General features: G+C 43.1%; 1 protein-coding gene across 1 annotated transcript; it reads left to right on the top strand.

Annotated features, from left to right (window-relative positions):
- Positions 1-852: 852 nt before the first annotated feature.
- On the top strand, positions 853-17,495 carry ntn5 (netrin 5). Its single transcript, XM_028564921.1, has 7 exons — positions 853-1,004; positions 6,930-8,392; positions 8,895-9,083; positions 11,553-11,702; positions 15,613-15,663; positions 16,206-16,286; positions 16,519-17,495. The coding sequence occupies exons 2-7, from the start codon at positions 6,940-6,942 to the stop codon at positions 17,103-17,105; spliced, it is 2,511 nt and encodes an 836-aa protein (XP_028420722.1). The 5' UTR covers positions 853-1,004; positions 6,930-6,939; the 3' UTR covers positions 17,106-17,495.
- Positions 17,496-17,919: the final 424 nt, after the last annotated feature.

The raw sequence follows: 17,919 nt of genomic DNA on the forward strand, positions 1-17,919 counted from the left end.
CATGCAAAATAGTCCCCTTTCTTAGTGATACATTGGGCAATTATATTATTATTATTATTATTATTAATATTATTACTACTAATAATAATGCATACACGAAAGCAGCAGTTTAATGTTGTAGTTGATTATTTCAAGTGCTGTATTGAAAATATTACATAAAAGTACAGAAGTATTAGCAGCAAAAATAATATCAAAAATAAAATCAGTCAATGCTTATTATAATGCTTTATTAATATTGTTATAATTATAACATGTCTTTACAAGTGGATCATGTTTTGTATGTTAAATCATAACAAAGTTAGTTAGTAGTAAAAAGTGCAACATTTTTCTCCAGTGAAATAAAAGTTTAAGTATAAAGTAGCATAAAATGGTTGACACTCAAATAAGATTCAAATGTGTATTTAGTTGTGGTGCTTGAATAAATACTTAGGTACTTTGTAAAAAGTCAACAGAGTTACACAATATAATCTAAATCGTTGACTCATGCATTAGACTTTGGGAAAAATAAGATTGTCAAAAATGAGGGCAAGTCAGGATGACACAGCCTACAGTTAGAAGACACTTAGACGATCCAAAGAAAACGTTATGTAAAACATTTTAACCTTAAAGATGAAGTTATATATTAAGTATTTCAGCCTATTAGACTCAGTTTAAAAGTCAATAACCTCCTTGTTTGAATTTGATAGGCTATATTTTGCCATGTGAGTTTGGCAGAGATGAGCTGTCTGTGTGAAGCAGGATGGGACTCCTGGAGGTGGGAGCCCTTGGCTCACTTCAGTTACTATATAGAGAGACGCAGCTCCCAGCTGATCCCGTTAATGTATCTCCCCACCCCCCCCCCCCCCCCTCCAGTGCCCGGTGTGTTGCCCCCTCTCGGTGCGGTTGCCTCCTGCTCTGCTCCTTTGCCGACCAACGCGCCGGAGCTGGATGTCCGGACACTTGCTGCTGCGCTTCTCTTAATGAACCGGAGAAGTGAGGAGAAGGAGAACACTGGGACGCACATGGTAAGCACCGATTTATTTCTTCTTCTTTCAAAAAGAGCATTGGCTCCGGACTCTGGATGCTTGAGGGTTTGTGGAGTTGTATCTGACGGTGGAGTCGCGCGTAAAGAGATGAGATGAACGGCAAGTGTGAGCTCGTATTTTTTGTCACTGGGGGCAAAGAAAAGGCAGACATTCACATACATATAATTATATGCAAAATGTGCCTTTGAAAAGGAACATTTATCACTGCGTTGTGTTTTCTTGTCTAAATAAATTACCAAACGGACAAAGTAGCCCGTTATTTTTTCTGGCATCGCTGCTCAACTTTTCCCATAGAAATTCAGCCGATATGCGTGCATCTGCCTTTTTTACTATAGGCATATATTTTTTTGAAACATAAATATTTAGATATGTACATGCATTCTACTTTATTTGACTGGTTTTAGCACATCCACATATTAGTCTACAGGCCAAATGGATATATTTGCTATGTTTAATAAACTGTTTCCATACAACTCATGTAAGCATAAATCCAAAGTTTAAAAACTAGGACTGCATTACCTTATAACTCCATTATTTTAATTCAATCTCTTTACACAAATTGTTACTGCATGTTGCAGCTGGGACGATCCTACCACTATTATGATATAACTTTAAGCAATTTAAGCATGTATGGTAGATTTGTGCCATTGTGTTGCGGATTGAATAAAACATAAAACATGACCACATAAAATATGAACATAAACACGGCAAGATCGCGATTTTGTTTTAGTTGGACTGGACTTAAATTAGAAAAAAAGTCCTTAATGCAAAACACATACAAGACTAATTATCAAGATTTCTTTTTTATAAAACATCTGAATGAAGTCGTTAGATCGAACTGTGATAGCCTAACACTGTAAATATTATTGTTCCTTTCTGTGAGATAAAGCTAATTGACTGTAGCCAATTTCTGCTTAACAAGTGCAATTAGCTGTGCCGAATGGAGGCAATTAGGCTCCGGGCTTCACTGTTAGCTCTTGCCAAAGTAATCAGCCTAAATATGATAAACATTTATGTTTAATGAACCGTGGGCAAGTGAATCATTATTCTCGGGTCTATTAAATGCAACTCCCGCGAACTGCGTGAGACTGCGGGCTGTTTTTCTTGTTTAAGGTCCTAGTTGATTAGTTTCCTTAAAATCCATTTGTAGCACATGTATTCCAAGAGAAAATATATCGTGTTTGCTTTAATAGACATATAATTGCTCCTTTTAGTTGAGGGCATGTGCCTACATTTGAAAGTCATGCCGTTTTACAGTCGGGGCCTTAGGTGTGGGCGGTGGTTTTATTATTTAAGATTTCTTTTAAAACACGTTTTCCTTTTTATAATCATTCAAATTAGCCAACACAAAATCATGGCTGCTTTTATTTGTTATTCGTGCTCATAAAGGGTGCAGCCGTGGAGTATTTCGTGTTTCTTTTCCTCTTTATTAACCCCCTGTATGACATTTTGGGGATTTAATTGACACACAATTACAGCCAGAGGCCTTACTGTACTTTTATTTCCATCATGCCCGAGGTTGTGTTTGGCGTGACTGCAACATGAAATCACAATGATTTCATTTCCATCTGTTTTTCAATATCAACATGTGAAGCTGGAGCTGCTGGAGACTGTCTTGAATAAGGCTGTAAAGGGGGGGGGGGGGGGATTGACAGGAAACTTTTAAATATCAAGTGGGTAACGTCTGTTTTTTTATTCAAAAATGAAGAAAAAAGGGCTTGTGGGTCAATGCAGAGGCAGAGACGCCCTTGTAGTGTGTGTGTGTGTGTGTGTGTGTGTGTGTGTGTGTGTGTGTGTGTGTGTGTGTGTGTGTGTGTATATGAAGGTGCAGTTGGCCTCTAGGGGCCCCCGAACATGCACCAGATTGGCAGTTTGTTGGAGGTGCAAACGTGAAGGACAGAGGCCTTTAGCTAAAGATACAAGCAGTGATAATCCATTTTGTGCTGTCTGTTTCTTTCACCTCCTGGGCTGCCCCACTAAAATTAGATTATTACACCTAAAACAGAACTTGTGGAATCTGCTCCGTGTGGAATAACACACAGATGGGCTTCAACTGTGCAGGCAGGAATGCAGTTTGAGAATACAGACCGCATACGTAGCCTCTCTCTTCTCACCCGAAAGCCCAGTGTTGTATTTCTGACCGGCTGAGGACAATTGCAAATTAACAAAGGTGTCAGTTTGGTAACATGCACCAACAGGTGCCTTGGTTCAGCTTCAAACATGTCAGCTATAAGAGAGAGAGCTTATATAATTGATCATATTTATTTAAAGGCTCTTTGTCTTAAAGCAGAGAATGTCGAACCCTGGGAAACCTTCCCAGTGACTATTGGCCTGATATAAAACTGTATTACAACTGTATAAACCCCTTGTTTAGTCTTTTGAAACTCATCACTAAGTAGCAACGCGATTTTAAATTGAACATATTTCCCTCCGTCTTTCTGGCAAGTGCTGCTCGCCCATGACGAGGAATGTTAAAACGTGTGAGACAGGCCAAATCCAGCTCATCTGCTCACCACGACAGCTCCAGACCCAGACAGGCCCACAGCTCCAAAGTGTGAACAGGCCAAAGAGAGTTAACAGGTAGCAAGAGAGAATACCACACACAGCAGAGGTTCCTACGCTTCATTTTCAGAACTTACAGTCCAAATTTCCTGCTAAACCACAATGAATGAAGTGAATCAAGCTCTAAAAGCGTACATTTATTGGTTGAAACACTGATAAATTCCCACGTTTCTACTCCCTGAGGATCATATTTTACTCTCACTTTCTCATGTTCCTTGCCCTTTCATCTTAGAACAGCCATTAAGACGACAACAGAAGATATGCATTACATAAATACATAAAATATAGACATGGACAAGCAATTATCAAAAAACGAATGGACTTGAGAGGTAGGAGACCACGGAGATATACTGTAGCTATACAAACTCATACATTTAAAGATCTCCTGTATGCTTCCTCTTGTGTCTTCTCTGATCTCAGATTATTGTTCCCAATGGAATCACATTTCCCTCTGACAACCCTACTGACTCTGAGAGGGTGAATGCTTATGCAAACAAGTATTTTGAATTTTATATTTGAAATTAATTAAGGTCTGATTTCAATTTGACATTTTTGTGTTTATCAGTGTCAAAAAAAGCCACATTAAATCAAATTTGATTCAAAGTTATAAGACAATAAAACATTCCAACTTCCATCAAGGGCGGCGATTTAAAAAAAGAAAAGAAAAGAAGAACCAATAAATATGCACAAAGCCTCGTTATTTCAGCTTCTAATCCATAAATGAATGTTTGTTTCTCTTCTTGACATTTCATCAGACTAATTTCTGCATAATAAAGAATAGAAGTAAAATGGCATTAGGAAATAGGGACTGAAGAGCACGAACATGAGCGTCACTTTCCTCACTCTCCTCTGTTCGACTATGCTGTAAACATGCCCCCAGGTTGTCAGCAAGTATTTTTCCAGCCCACTGCCGGCCAAGCATAGCTGCTTCTAAAGATCACCCGCCGGAGATGTTGATCTCATCTTACCAATATTTGGCTGTATAAGCTTTTTGAAAGGCAGAGATTGCTGCCAAGTTACTTCAAAACTTAATGTTTTCAAAATGGAACCATATTTGTATTCTTTAAGGGTTATTTTTGTAAGTTAGATCTCAACTTGCTGTTTATTACGGAGAAGTAAAAGGGGGGTGCTGGCCTCTTTCAAACACGTGCTATTTTTAGTGCATTGACAAAAAGAATTGGTGGGAAATAGTTACGATTGCACTTTCTCCTTATCAAACGGCACTTTACAACACGTTCTTCCGACACCCCGGCTGTGTGAATTTATGAAAAGCAGCAGAGAAAAACCGTTGAAACCATATCCAGTGGGTTACGGTGGCGATGCCAGACAGACGATCTGGTTTCGGAAGAGAGAGTCTGGATTTGGCCTAGAGGGGCGCATTAAAAACCTCAGGGGCCTCTCTCGGATGAGCATCCATTTATCAAAGTGGTTGTAATGGGCCGATGTTTAATTAGTCATGTAATGTGACAAAGACAAGAGCAAGTGCATGTCATGGGAATGTTAAACAACCGCCCCCTTTCTCCTCTAGCCGTGTATGTTTCACTCGTCACAACCCGCCTACGCTCACTCGTCATTCCTCATTGGGAGCGAATTCTTCCACCACTTGCCTGAATCCTCTAATAACCTTTACCCTGCTCATAATCCCTCTGACATCGTCTTCCCTTCTTATACAGCCAGAGCACTGACACCGAATGAAACCAGAGACCTAATTAATCATCCGATCAACTTATCCTCAAGTCCTGCTTTTTATCAGGGCGTTCAGGTTCCCGTGGGGCATGTCTCGACACGTCAGGAATGACCAGCCGAGGCATTCTGGACCCCAGGAATGCAGCTCGGTGGCACCAGGGTCACAGTTAGACCGCTCATCACTGCGCTGTTTGCTTGTAGCGTTTCCTGTAGCAACACCACAAAAACAGAATCGCCCGTTACGCCTGATCTTGGCATTTGTCCACAACCAGGTTTGGTCGATCCACTTTCTAGCAGGTCTCTGCTTTAGGAAGGTCGGGAGCAGAGCAGTTTGTCCGAGGCGGCCGAGGGAGTGCCACGGCCTCCTTGCAGGCCCCTCAGAGCTGTGTGGTCCCTGTGGGAGGCCTCTTATTTCGGTCGTTGGCTAATTGAGCGGGATGACGAGGCCGGAGAGGCTCTCAGCCCCGTCTTCTCCTACGGGTTTGGTTTATGCAGCCCTGCTGACTTTGCTGTCAGTGTCAAACGCTTGTTAGGACATCATTAATCTTGCAGCAGTTAAGAATATTCCCAGAACAGAATGAAGGGGGCAGGTGATAGATGGACAGGGACAAAGAAGGGTAGAGGGAAAGTTGTTTGAAAAAGTGGAAGTATTGTGGTTATTGATGAGAAAATGACAGTCCTCTTAAGAAGAAACAAGAATGACCTAAAAGTAAAAGTGGCAAGTGTTGAACTTTCTTAGCAAGAAACTAATAAAAAAAGGGCTTGTTGGGATTGTGCTTCTGGGCTTCATGTGAGCGGTAAAAAACCATAAATCACTGCTTCCAGACAAAGCTCATGCATTGTTCGTTTTGTCCACATGCCAAAATTAACGCTCTCGGGTATCAAATCTTGACAGAGGAATAAATTACACTCATCAGCAGTTGTAAGAGACGGGAAGGGATTTGTTCATGCAGTGGACGTACACAAGTCTGTGTTTGTCTTTACCACGGAAGTTTCCATGCAGGGGCTCAAGCCGAACACACATAAATCATTTCCTACCATCCTCAAGACTAATCTCCTAACTCCTCTCCTTCCCTCCTCTCATTTTATTCTTTTTTCTCATCCCCTCTTTTTCTGCTCGATAACACTTCACACCGCTCATGCTCAGGCCCCTGGCTCGCCTGCAGCACTGACCGACGGTAAAGTGATTTGAAAAGGAGAGCCATAAACGTGATGGATGTGGTCCAGCTCCGGGTTTAGCCCCAGCTGTTGGGCATGTTTTTTGTCATTTCAGACAGACCCACTGGGTGTGCACCTTCTTCACCCGCACTCATCCACTCCTCTCGGAGTTGAGGGGAGTTTTAAGACAAATATGTTCGTAAAGGCTGTCAAGGCCATGGGTTCAAACCAGTGGCTGACACTACTGTGAAGATCAGGGATTACATTTTTACGGGATGAGATCTTTACTGGTATCTTCCGAAAGCCAATAAGATGCCGTTTAAGTGATGCAGTGAGCTGGTATTGTGTGTTTTCAATAAAGGCACAGGTGGTCTATCTTATATTTCCTGCTTTGGCTTCAAATGCAACTCATATAAATCAATCAGTTTGTGTGCTTTTTTTTCATTTTATGATCTAGCTCCAATGGTTTTCTCTTAAAAACCTTTTTTTCTTCCACAGGCTCGATGACATGATGTTCCTGCGCTTTTCCCTTCCCCCGTCCACCTCTCTTTTCCCTGTTTTCCTTCTACTCCTCTTTTTCCTTCCTCCATCCCTCGTCTCCTCTTCCCTTTCCCACACCCCGTTGAGCTGGACATCGCCTCATGACCCCTGCTACTACCTGGACGGCCGCCCGCGACACTGCCTGTCGGAGTTTATTAACGCGGCCTATGGCATCCCAGCCAATGCTAGCCCCTCCCTACAAGGGCCTGATTATGACAGCAACATCACCACCTTGACGGACCTGCACAACCCTCACAACCTCACATGCTGGATGGCTCACAAAGGTCCTGACGCCGGAGAATGGGTCCTCACGCTAGCCCTGGGCCGCCGCTTTGAGATCACCTACATAAGTTTGCAGTTTTGCCAACAGGGGGAGCCGTCGGACCCAATCTCCATCTCCATTCTCAAGTCGATGGACTTTGGGCGCACCTGGAGGCCGATGCAGCACTACTCCAGCGACTGCCAAGGAAACTTTGGGTTGCCCTCCCAGACGGTGGCCCAGACAAGGCACCAAGAGACAGAGCCCCTGTGCTCAGACCCTCGCCCCCTACAAAAGCAGAGGGGCGGCATGGTGTTGGCCTTCTCCACCCTGGACGGTCGACCATCCTCTCCTGATTTTGACCACAGCCACACCCTCCAGGACTGGGTGACGGCCACGGACATCCGTGTGGTCTTCCACCAGGTGTCCATAGAGGCCAAGGTAGGCAACTCGGACAAGAAAGAGGAAGCACGATGGCGGGATGGTGCAGAAGGGACTGGGCTTCTGAGGTGGAGATCAGGCTCCAAGGGGCACACTGGAGATCAGGGCGACAAGTTAAACACAGATAATACACTGGCTTTTTTTGAGACTGAGACAAAAAACTCAGAGATAAGGGGGAAGAACAAAGGGGAGAAAGTGGACAAACATAGAAGGAAGGGTCATTATAAAGGGTCAGGACAAGACGAAGATGGACACAATGTGACTAGCAAAGAAAGGGGGGATAGTTTTAGCACGGACACACTCGCTTCCCCAAAGAAAGGCGGGAAAGCCAGAGGGCGGGGCCGCAAGAAGGAAAACAATCATTGGCTTCCTTGCCCCAATGGAGGTTGTAATTGGACAGTCGAGGGGCGGAGCAGGAACAACAAGGGGCGGGAATTGAGGAAGAGGAGAAACAATAATCTCAATACAAAACAAAGCTACAGGAATCTGCAGGTGGCCCCACCCTCTGCTGTCCGAGCTCCTCTGGCCCTCTCGGACCTACAAGTTGGTGGCAGGTGTAAATGTAACGGACACGCTTCCAGGTGTCGCCGTGATGATACAGGCAAGGCAGTGTGCATATGTGAGCATCACACAGCCGGGCCAGACTGTGATGTGTGTGAGGATTTCTACTGTGACAGACCGTGGCATCGAGCTACACCCACGCACCCAAACCCCTGTGTTGGTGAGTCCTGCATCCTATTGCTGAATTCAATTATGGGGGAAATGTGTTCAAATAGTATCAAAAAACAGATCCCATATTTGCCATATATTTCGTTAGACCTGCCCTGAGTGGCAAACACCAATGTCTTTCTAAGACGCTGGCTTTCTGCCCCGACCCTCATGGTTCAAGTCTGGCCAGAGGCTTCTGTTGCATGTCAAATCCCCATCTCTCTCTCCCTTTATTTCCTCTTGTCATTTTACTGCTGTCGACTCTCTAATGAAAGCACAAAATGCCCAAAAAATACAGGATGAAAAAAAAAAAAAAGAATAAAAAGACATCAGCTCCAAAGATAGGACAGTGTTGGTGCATCTACATTACTAACCAATGATGCCACCACATAAGCATTTCTCTTGTTTTTTCCCAACCCCTGAACCTGAACGTTAACCCAATCCAAAACATTGGATGTGATATCTTGTGATTTCCTTCATTGGTAGGCTATTTACTTTTTCTGTCCCTTGTCAAGCCTGTGAGTGTAACGGCCACTCAAACAAGTGCCGCTTCAGCATGGAGGTGTTTCAGCAGTCGGGCCGGCGGAGTGGAGGTGTGTGTCAGAAGTGTCGCCACCACACGGCCGGACGCCACTGCCAGTACTGCCAGAACGGATACACCCGGGACAACAGCAAGCCGCAGAACCACCGCAAGGCCTGCCAACGTTAGTCACCGTGTGTGTGTGTGTGTGTGTGTGTGTGTGTGTGTGTGTGTGTGTCTGTGTCTGTGTGTGTTTACAGGGTTAAGGGGAAGGATGATGTGTATTCTTGTTTGTGTATTTGTGCATATGCATAGGTGAATAACTCAAATAACTAACTGCATTCCTGGACGATGAAAAGCAAGTCATAGTGTGAGAGACGGTGTTTATGTCTGACTGTCTGAGTGCATGTGTGTCTGCGTGTGTTTACATGCCCACTCTGTCTCTGTCCGAGCGTACAGAAGTGTTTATGGGGTTGTGAGAGCGACAGCTATTCGTGTTAGCGATATGCACACAAAAACACTTACAAACCCCACAGAGCTGCCACCTGTATCCCCCATCGTTACCACTGACTGGCATCTGCCGTGACCCCTGACCTTTGACTAGTCACATGTCCTAAGTGACTGTGACACTCTGGCATGCTTATGTGAAAGCTTGACCACAGGCCTAATATATCCAAAGTTAATGGGCTCTCTTTGAGCTTGACACACCTGCAGGGATGAAAAATATGAGCTATGATTAAATATCCCCATATCTTATCACTTTTCAGGCATGAAACAATAGCAAACTGCAAATTCATATCCTCCACCACACAGCCATACATCTCAGCTTTAATTTATTGATGCTATATTTCACCGAGTTACCCTTCAGAGCTCAATTACTCATTTTGTCCAGTCAGGTTGTTTGGACTCATTGTAAGGATTTGTGTAAATATTCCTAGAGGGGGAACAGAGCTGCTGAAGTGTGGCTTCCTCTCTCTATCTGTCTTCTCTCACTGGGTCTTATCCCGTAATAGTAGTGGGAAATAAAAAGCTTTGCAATATAAACTGTGGCAAATCCCGGCAGTAATCATTATAAAGCATCGCATCAGCCAATATTAAGGGACCTGAATCAGAAAATAATTTAATTTAGATACAGGATTGGTATCCATCTTTGTGGGCTAAAAGCACCTAGCGATAATCATGGAAATAACTCCAGGATCATATTGTTCAATCCCCGAGAACATTTGACAAATATACTATAACCAAACCACCCCCACCATCATGTTGATAGCTCTATGGAGGAATTTGTCTTTGTTTACCCAACAAGACCCAAAAAATAGCCTTTATGGTGTTAGTAGAGGTCTTTGCTCAAGGACATTCCCTCAGGACGGATGCTGTCAAGCAGGATTAAACCTGGGTACCGTCACTGATGGATGGGCTTCTTAATCCTGTTGTTCTTTGTGTAGTAGTCACAGACTTTGACACAAGTTTGTACAGTATATCGTAATAGAACATGCTTTCTTGTTGTTACAACCTGATGCAGTCTATTTACAAAGCCAGGGCAACTCAACCAAATCCGCTTACTTGTTTCCATTCTTATTTCATATTCATACAAATGAAACATATTCGCGTGAGGAAGCTCCCCAGTGCAACCAGTCTTGGCCACTGAAAACCTTCACTGGGCATCTGAACCAACCACAAGACTGTTATGTGAAGGGGGTCGATCGAAGTGAGAATGATCACCAAACTCCCCTGAGATCTATGGAGTGTCTTTAAGCTCATTGTTTTGGTTATATGGCCCGCAGCTTTACGTGTTGGTTCACTCTCATCAGTGTCAATTTCCGCAGGCTGCTGTTTTCAGAATAAACCACTGTATGCTATCTGCCCAGCACCAAACAGCAGACAGGTCAAGTTAGTGATTAGCTAGTCTATATCCATGACCTTCCACTTCCCGGGATTGCCCCGTTGCCATTGGAAATTCCGCCATATGTCCTTTTTTTTTGACCGGATTTCCGTTGCCTAACGCTTCCTTTGTGTTGGAATTCTAAACTCCGGTGGATTCATGAGGACTATGTTTAACTGCTCCTCAGATCTCTGCAGGTTAACTCCAGACAGCTAGCGAGACTGTTGAATCTGAGTTTTCTGTTGCACGACTAAAACAACCTCTGAAAGCAGGCTACACGTTTCACCAAAACAAGTTCCTTCCAGAGGCTATTTTCCAGTGGCACCGGGGCTCCGTGCAGCGCTTAGCCAGAGCACATTTTTCTTCCATCCCAGAATGCTGTGTGGACTAGCCAGACCAGTGTTGTGGAGGAATGTCTGGCAAAGCAAGACTAGTGATTAGCTAATGAACACAGTGGACCTAAAGAGACAGATATTTCCCTAAAGAGCGAGAGGAGGAGAACAAAACAGAGCTCCAAGGAGGGTGGATATTGGATATACAGGTGATGGACAGAGACACAACTTCAAATAAATGCTAATGTTTGCTGATGTGAAAGTATACCTCTGTTTGGCATGTCTAACACGTCCACATTAGCTCTTAGGTGATAATATTTCTGTTGGATCTTCAGTTTGTTTGGATGCCCCCCAAGTTGCCCCCAACTTGCTGCTTTAACCTCCAGGCCACAAAACAAATCCATATCACTTCTCTAATCTTCTTCTTCTCTTTTTTCAGCGTGTCAGTGCCATCCTTTGGGAGCAGTGGGTCGCTGGTGTAACCAGACATCAGGTCAGTGCCTGTGTCGAGAAGGGGTGACCGGCCTCAGGTGTAACCGCTGTGCCCCGGGTTACAAACAGGGCAAGTCCCCTCTGCGGCCCTGCATACGTAAGTCCGGTATTAATGTTTATTCATAATCAGAATCAGTTATGTACCATTAAATGGAGCTCTATGTCAGTGTAACACCCCCAGCCCCACCATCACTTCAAGGCCGATGAAGTGGTGAGGCACCCGAAACTTTCTAAAAAGGGATTTTTAAGAAGCCAACAGGAAGCTGGATACGTGCAAGAAATGTGGTGTTTAACATACTAGCACAGGGCTCAAACTGAACCCCAAGAAATACAAAAACTAATTTAAACTAAATCAAAATAAAAACAACCAAAACAGCAAGCTGCCAAGTCCTTTCCCCTCTCTCCCCTTCTCCTGAAGCTTTTTTAACTCAGCCTCCACTAACTGGAATCTACCACATGCACAGGTGATTATAGGATGAACTAACCTGAGAAAGCAACATTAACACTTTGTTTCTGAAAATACCATTACAATTAGATAGATCAGTTACTGCTGACGTTGCTATTTATACGTATATGTGCACCCACAACAATAGGCACCCCAAGTATTATAAAAATGGCATTCACTGCAGAACTATCTTACCTATTGTTCTACACCTTAGGAGTGCCCAGCACCTCAAGACCCAATCAGGCAAACCTGCATACCCTCTCCTTGATTAAGCTGGTGAGCAGCTGATCTACCCCCCACATCACAGGCAGAACCATAGCAAAATACTATGAACCCATAAACCAAACAGGCCTATGTCAAATAATAAAGTAGCAAATGAACTACAAAATGATACTGAAATTAAGGATTAAGCAGACACAAAACATTGTTAATTTTGGGAACAGAGGCTAGTGAAAAGGGAGAAATACAGCCTTTTCACAGTCAGAAAAATTACAGCTTTGACTAGTTATTTGTTCAAACATTTAAAACCACCCATTAACAAGGTTATTGGTGTGCAAAAAATGGAAGTTGTCTTTGAGAACCAAAGGCAGAAGTAACATTATGATTTAGTGCCGAAAAAAACCTTTGGACAGGAGGTCCCCCCCCCCCCTAGTGGTCTTTCCCTAACCCTGTTGAAGTCGTTTCAGTTGCCGTTGCCTAATCTTATAACCAAACCTTTGTTTTGAAGGGAGCAGAAAACATATCATCATAGGAATCTCAGATCAGATGTCCGATGAATTGTTTAGTATGGATTGTGAGTCTTAACTTATTAAATGCAAAATGTTCTCTCTGCATTCGATGCATGCCACCCTGCTCAAATAAATCACAGACTTTTATTAGTTTGTCAGTCACGACAAAGTGAATTTTCTCCTTCAACCTCATTTGCTTGCGGCCTTAATAGATTAAACCTCCTATCAAGCTCGCTAAACCTTTATCAAGTAGTAGCTCAATATAAAAGGGGCCGCTGCTGTCCAGACTAATTTGGCCCAATCTCCCAGCGTGTCCCCTTTTCATCATCCCTAGAGAGGGTTTCCATAGCAGCGTTAACATGAGCTGACCGCTACAGAGAAACCTAATCTCCAACTGATGTGGGATCAGCGTCAGATCAATTGGATTGTTGCTTCTCATATCTCTGTGCCTGGCCAGCACCGAACCTTAGCCATGAGCGCTAATCCACGTGCACTTCCCCGGCAAACCGCACGAGTGCTGACAACTACACAGGCACTGACGCTGTGAACTGTAAGCCCCAATCAGGTGACATAGGGAGCCAGCAGCGACGAGGTTCACACCTGTTGTGCAGCTCAAAACGCCCCCATCACAGGGCCCAGACTCGTAACTCTTCCAGTGAAAGGACTGAGTGAAAGAAAACCTTGTTTGTTTTTACTGCCAGACCATCTCAGGCTATGTATAGCATCTCATACCCCCTACTACCACCTCTAACTCTAACACCCCGCCTCTCATCAGACAGACCAAAAGGCATGCAGCAGCCAGGCTAAACTTAAAGTTAGCTCCCACTGAACCTTTGTATCCACACCTTGAACAGCACAGGAAGCTTACACTATTAAGTATGTGTCTCTGCTGTCCTCCCTCACAATGGCAAAACGCATTATTTGTTGGACAAATAATTAATTCCTATTAAATAATCAAAATTAAGTTTGTTTTGTTAAACAAAGAAAAAGAAAACTAAATGTACACATTTTGTTGGTACAGCATACTGAATTTACTCTTAAAGTGCTCATATTACACTTTTTGTCTTTTCCCTTTCCTTTATTGTGTTATATATCTTTTTTTGTACATGTAATAGGTTTACAAAGTGAAAAAGCCCAAAGTCCACCCAAAGGGACTTACCATCTCCAACAGAAAACACTGTTCACAAACTGCTCCAAACAGCTCTATTGTAGTCCAGCCTTTACTTCCGTGACAAACGTGCGTCACTTTTGGCATTATTCCATTACATGCTACTTGCTCAACTCGCCTCAACTCTACTCGCCTTTTTTGGTTTTCCATTATGAAAAAAAAGTCCCTGGTACCTGCCAAAAGGTGACGTGAAAACCTGCAAGCTACCGATTGGTCGGAGAGAATCGTCACTAATCACTGCGTCATCATTGCTAGCGACAGACAGGGGTGTCCTGAGACCCCGTCTGAGCAAAAAATTGTTTAGCCAGCGGTGTTTTTTTTTTGCTGCCTCCAGCTTCTTTTGAAACAAAATTTGTCTTCTGGCTGTGGCAACAACAACACACCTTCGACGTTCTGTGTGTGTCGCGTTAGGTCACGGCAGTTTCCTGCAGCGTTCTTCAGGCATGAGTCAGTACTAAATCTGCAATGGAAAAAGGAGGACGGGGCAACACGGCCGAGTCGAGTCAAGCCGAGCCGAGTAGAGCTGCTCCTAGCAGTGGGTAAGCGCCATTAGTAACACGTTATAATGCTCACCTAGCTGCTAGCGTGGCACACCCTCATACTCTGCTTCTGACTGGCTAGTAGTCCTTACCTAGCTACTGCGCATGTGCGACTCCCAACAAAGATGGAACAGAAGTGAGATGTCTCACTCTGTAGCTAAAACAGAGAGTGGGGTGATAAGATGAGCTGCAGCAATGTGCAGTACAACAAACATATGGTGTTTTTTGAAAATTAAACCATGTAAACCTATTCTGGTACAACCTCTAAATACAATTATGAACCTGAAAATGAGCATAATATGAGCAGTTTTAGATCCTCCAAAGTCAGAGTGCATTTTAGGTACGGTATTAGATAGGTGATGGTCACATGTGTATTCATGTTGTTTTGTATACTTATTCTTCACTCAGATATTTAATGGTTTAATTTCCCGTTTTTATACAATATATTTGTGAAGGTAAAGTTTGTGTTCAACCATTTGTGTTTGAAGAATTTGCCTTATTTTATTAAAAAGAAAAAATCCTCGCAGCCAGATATCCAAAAACATATTTAAAAAATGTCAAACGACACCCAGTACTGCTCACTCAGGTATACTGCATTTACCTAACTTTGACCCCCTCACATATACTGTACATACAAACACACAGCACCTTTTTGTCTTTTAAAAGTGGGGGTGTAGGGTGTCACTGGCCCAGTTGTGTCAGAGAGGACAGGACATGGACGGGGGGGACAGAGTGCGAACTTGGTAAGATATGGCAGCACTGTCACACACACTTTTACAAGAGGTCTGGGTAATGTAATGTAATGTACAGGCCAGTTACACACAGTCACGGACACACAGTCAACTTTATTACACTCTATTTAATGTTTGAGACAAAACCATACAAGAAGTGATGGTTTGACCTTATAAATTACCAAAAGTAAAGTTTAGTATCTGTGCGTGTGTGTTCACGTGAGCACCAGAGAGTGTTTCTAGGCCATAAAAGGACCACACACACCCCAATGCCCCGAGCATAGCACACAAACCACACACTCGGTCTGCAACAACCTGACAGATCATGCGGTTATGCTGAAGCTTCTCTGTGTATCTGTTCCTGTCACCTGTCTGAAGCTGTGTTTATGCTTGCAGGAATTCAAGAGGTCGCTCCAACCCCAGTGTATCAACCTCAGTACAGCATAGGTGAGGAGATCTACAGACTGAAAATGCAGTTTTATTTTATTCTGGATTTGTATTGTTCATTTTAGTCAAACTTTGGGTTCATCTGCAATGTATCTCTTTTGATCGTTTTATAAATCACCTCGTAACAATTAGTTTGAAAAGTTGCTATAATAAAATGTGCATTCGTAATAAATCAGATGTGTTGGGAGACTCAACAAATTCCACTTAAAGGAAATAATGCCTTTGCCATAATAATAATTCACGCTCTAAACTATCATTTTAACCCTGTTGATGCCACATCATGTCCAACATACCAACGTATCATCCATCTCGTGCTCTAACTCTTCATGGAGAAGCTAACCACTCCCTCCTAGTGGCGGCTTGAGGAATGTCCCACCTGCTGCAGTTGAGGTCATCTGTTAGTCACAGGATACTGTGATGACAAATAGAAGCAGCCATATTGTAATTAGGGGAAAAGACGTGCTGATATGCTTGCTATGAAATGATACCCTCTCATTTGATGCATTCCCCCTCCCTCTGTCTCTTTCTCTCCCCTTTGATAGCGGAGGAGTGTGTTTCATACTGCCAGCCTTCTCAGGTTAAAGTCAGGATGAACTTGGAGACTTATTGTCTCAAGGATTTCGGTTAGTGTCATGTTTTTTTTATTTATTTATTACCTTGTCAAAAAAGAAAAAGAATGTTCTTAAACTTTTCATTTTTTCCCCCCTCTGAAACAAAATTGAAATAAAATCTAACCTACTGTAAATCTGATGAATGAAACCAAATACGTGACACTAAAATATACTTTTTTTATGATAATGATAGAAAAATGTAATTTCAAAAATATTATGTATATTGCATCTCTGTCTTTCTCAGTGTTGAAGGTGCAGGTGAGAGGGATGGAGCGTTCAGGTCCCTGGTGGCAGTTCTCCATCTTAGTCCAAACTGTCTTCCGCACGGGGTCCAACTCGCACGTCCGCAGAGGCACCCAGTCCCTCTGGGTCCCCGACCGCGACCTTGGCTGCGGCTGCCCCGCCCTCCACGTGGGCCGGACCTTCCTCCTGATTGGTGCAGAGGAGGGGGAGCGGGGCTGGGGCCCAGAGGAGAGGCGGCTGGTGGCGGACCGCTCCACTCTGGCCCTCCAGTGGCGGGAACACTGGAGCCCCAAACTGAGGGGCTTCCGGGGCCAGGACAAGAGGGGCCGCTGCCCACCAAAATCCCCCAACAACCATCAGCAGCCCCCTCAGAGAAAGCCCCAGTCTGGGTACATCCCCCCTCACCTGCTAACTGAGAAACACACCGAGCCTCACAGTGTGGACACACACTCTGTGAAAGTGGAGGATACTCCAACGTCAGTGGTGCCACACACACACTCTCACACAGACGCAGAGGTTAAAGCCACAGAGGCGACCCCCTCACCAACTACACCCGAACCGGTGTGCTCTTCTCAAGGTCCTGGTTGAGAAACAGAAACCACAAAGAGACCAAGGAGAAGAAAAGTGCTCTTGTCAGACTTTTTTTTTAAATAGTTTTTTCCTTCGGAGGGTAAAGGTCAACTTTCTGCAGCAAAACTCACAGATGATGAAAAAATAAACAAAATTGGTGCTATGAAATATTAGTTGTAGAAATTTCGAAAATTTAAGTCTGACTAAACTTTGAATGAAATGCCATGCAGTATTTTTGTCTTATAAAGACTTTTTTTAAATAGTTTGAATCATATTTATTCTTGAAACACTACAAACAAGGGTAAACTAAATAAAAACAAACATAAGATACAGAATGTGCACCAAGTCTTATTTAGACATTGATTGTCGCACATTGTTTCTTTTTTAAATAAATAAAAATAAAGGAGAGTGGCCATGTTGTTGTTTTTTTTTTTGTTGATAACTGTTTTGCCACAAATACAATAGAATAAAATAAAATAATATTAAATGTATTAAATTGTACAAATGTCCAAATGAAATAGCTTAAAAACTGACAAAACGGAACCAATTTATTTACAATTTAATTTGAGTGTAGTCACGGTGTAGCCTATCAATTTAAACACTGGATATTTTGCCTGTAATTTGTGAACTAATATTGGAGTCAAATTAATAAAAAAAAATAATTTGGGACAATATGTATTATGTCCACAACTCAAATTATTTTCTTATACAGTTTTGCCTATTTCTGTTTTTGCCCTCTTCACATGTTTTCAGTAGTTGGGATAAAATATAATAATAATATAGTAATTAAGTTCCAGTTCACTGACTCAAACATGCATGCATGCACGCACAC

Source organism: Perca flavescens, chromosome 19 (genome assembly GCF_004354835.1).
Source record: "Perca flavescens isolate YP-PL-M2 chromosome 19, PFLA_1.0, whole genome shotgun sequence".
NCBI classification, from domain to species: domain Eukaryota; kingdom Metazoa; phylum Chordata; class Actinopteri; order Perciformes; family Percidae; genus Perca; species Perca flavescens.

Coding starts and splice junctions, on each gene's coding strand:
- ntn5 (XM_028564921.1), top strand. CDS start 6,940: ATGATGTTCCTGCGCTTTTCCCTTCCCCCGTCCACCTCTCTTTTCCCT. Junction 9,084..11,552: donor CCACCGCAAGGCCTGCCAAC/GTTAGTCACCGT, acceptor CTCTTTTTTCAG/CGTGTCAGTGCCATCCTTTG. Junction 16,287..16,518: donor TTATTGTCTCAAGGATTTCG/GTTAGTGTCATG, acceptor TGTCTTTCTCAG/TGTTGAAGGTGCAGGTGAGA.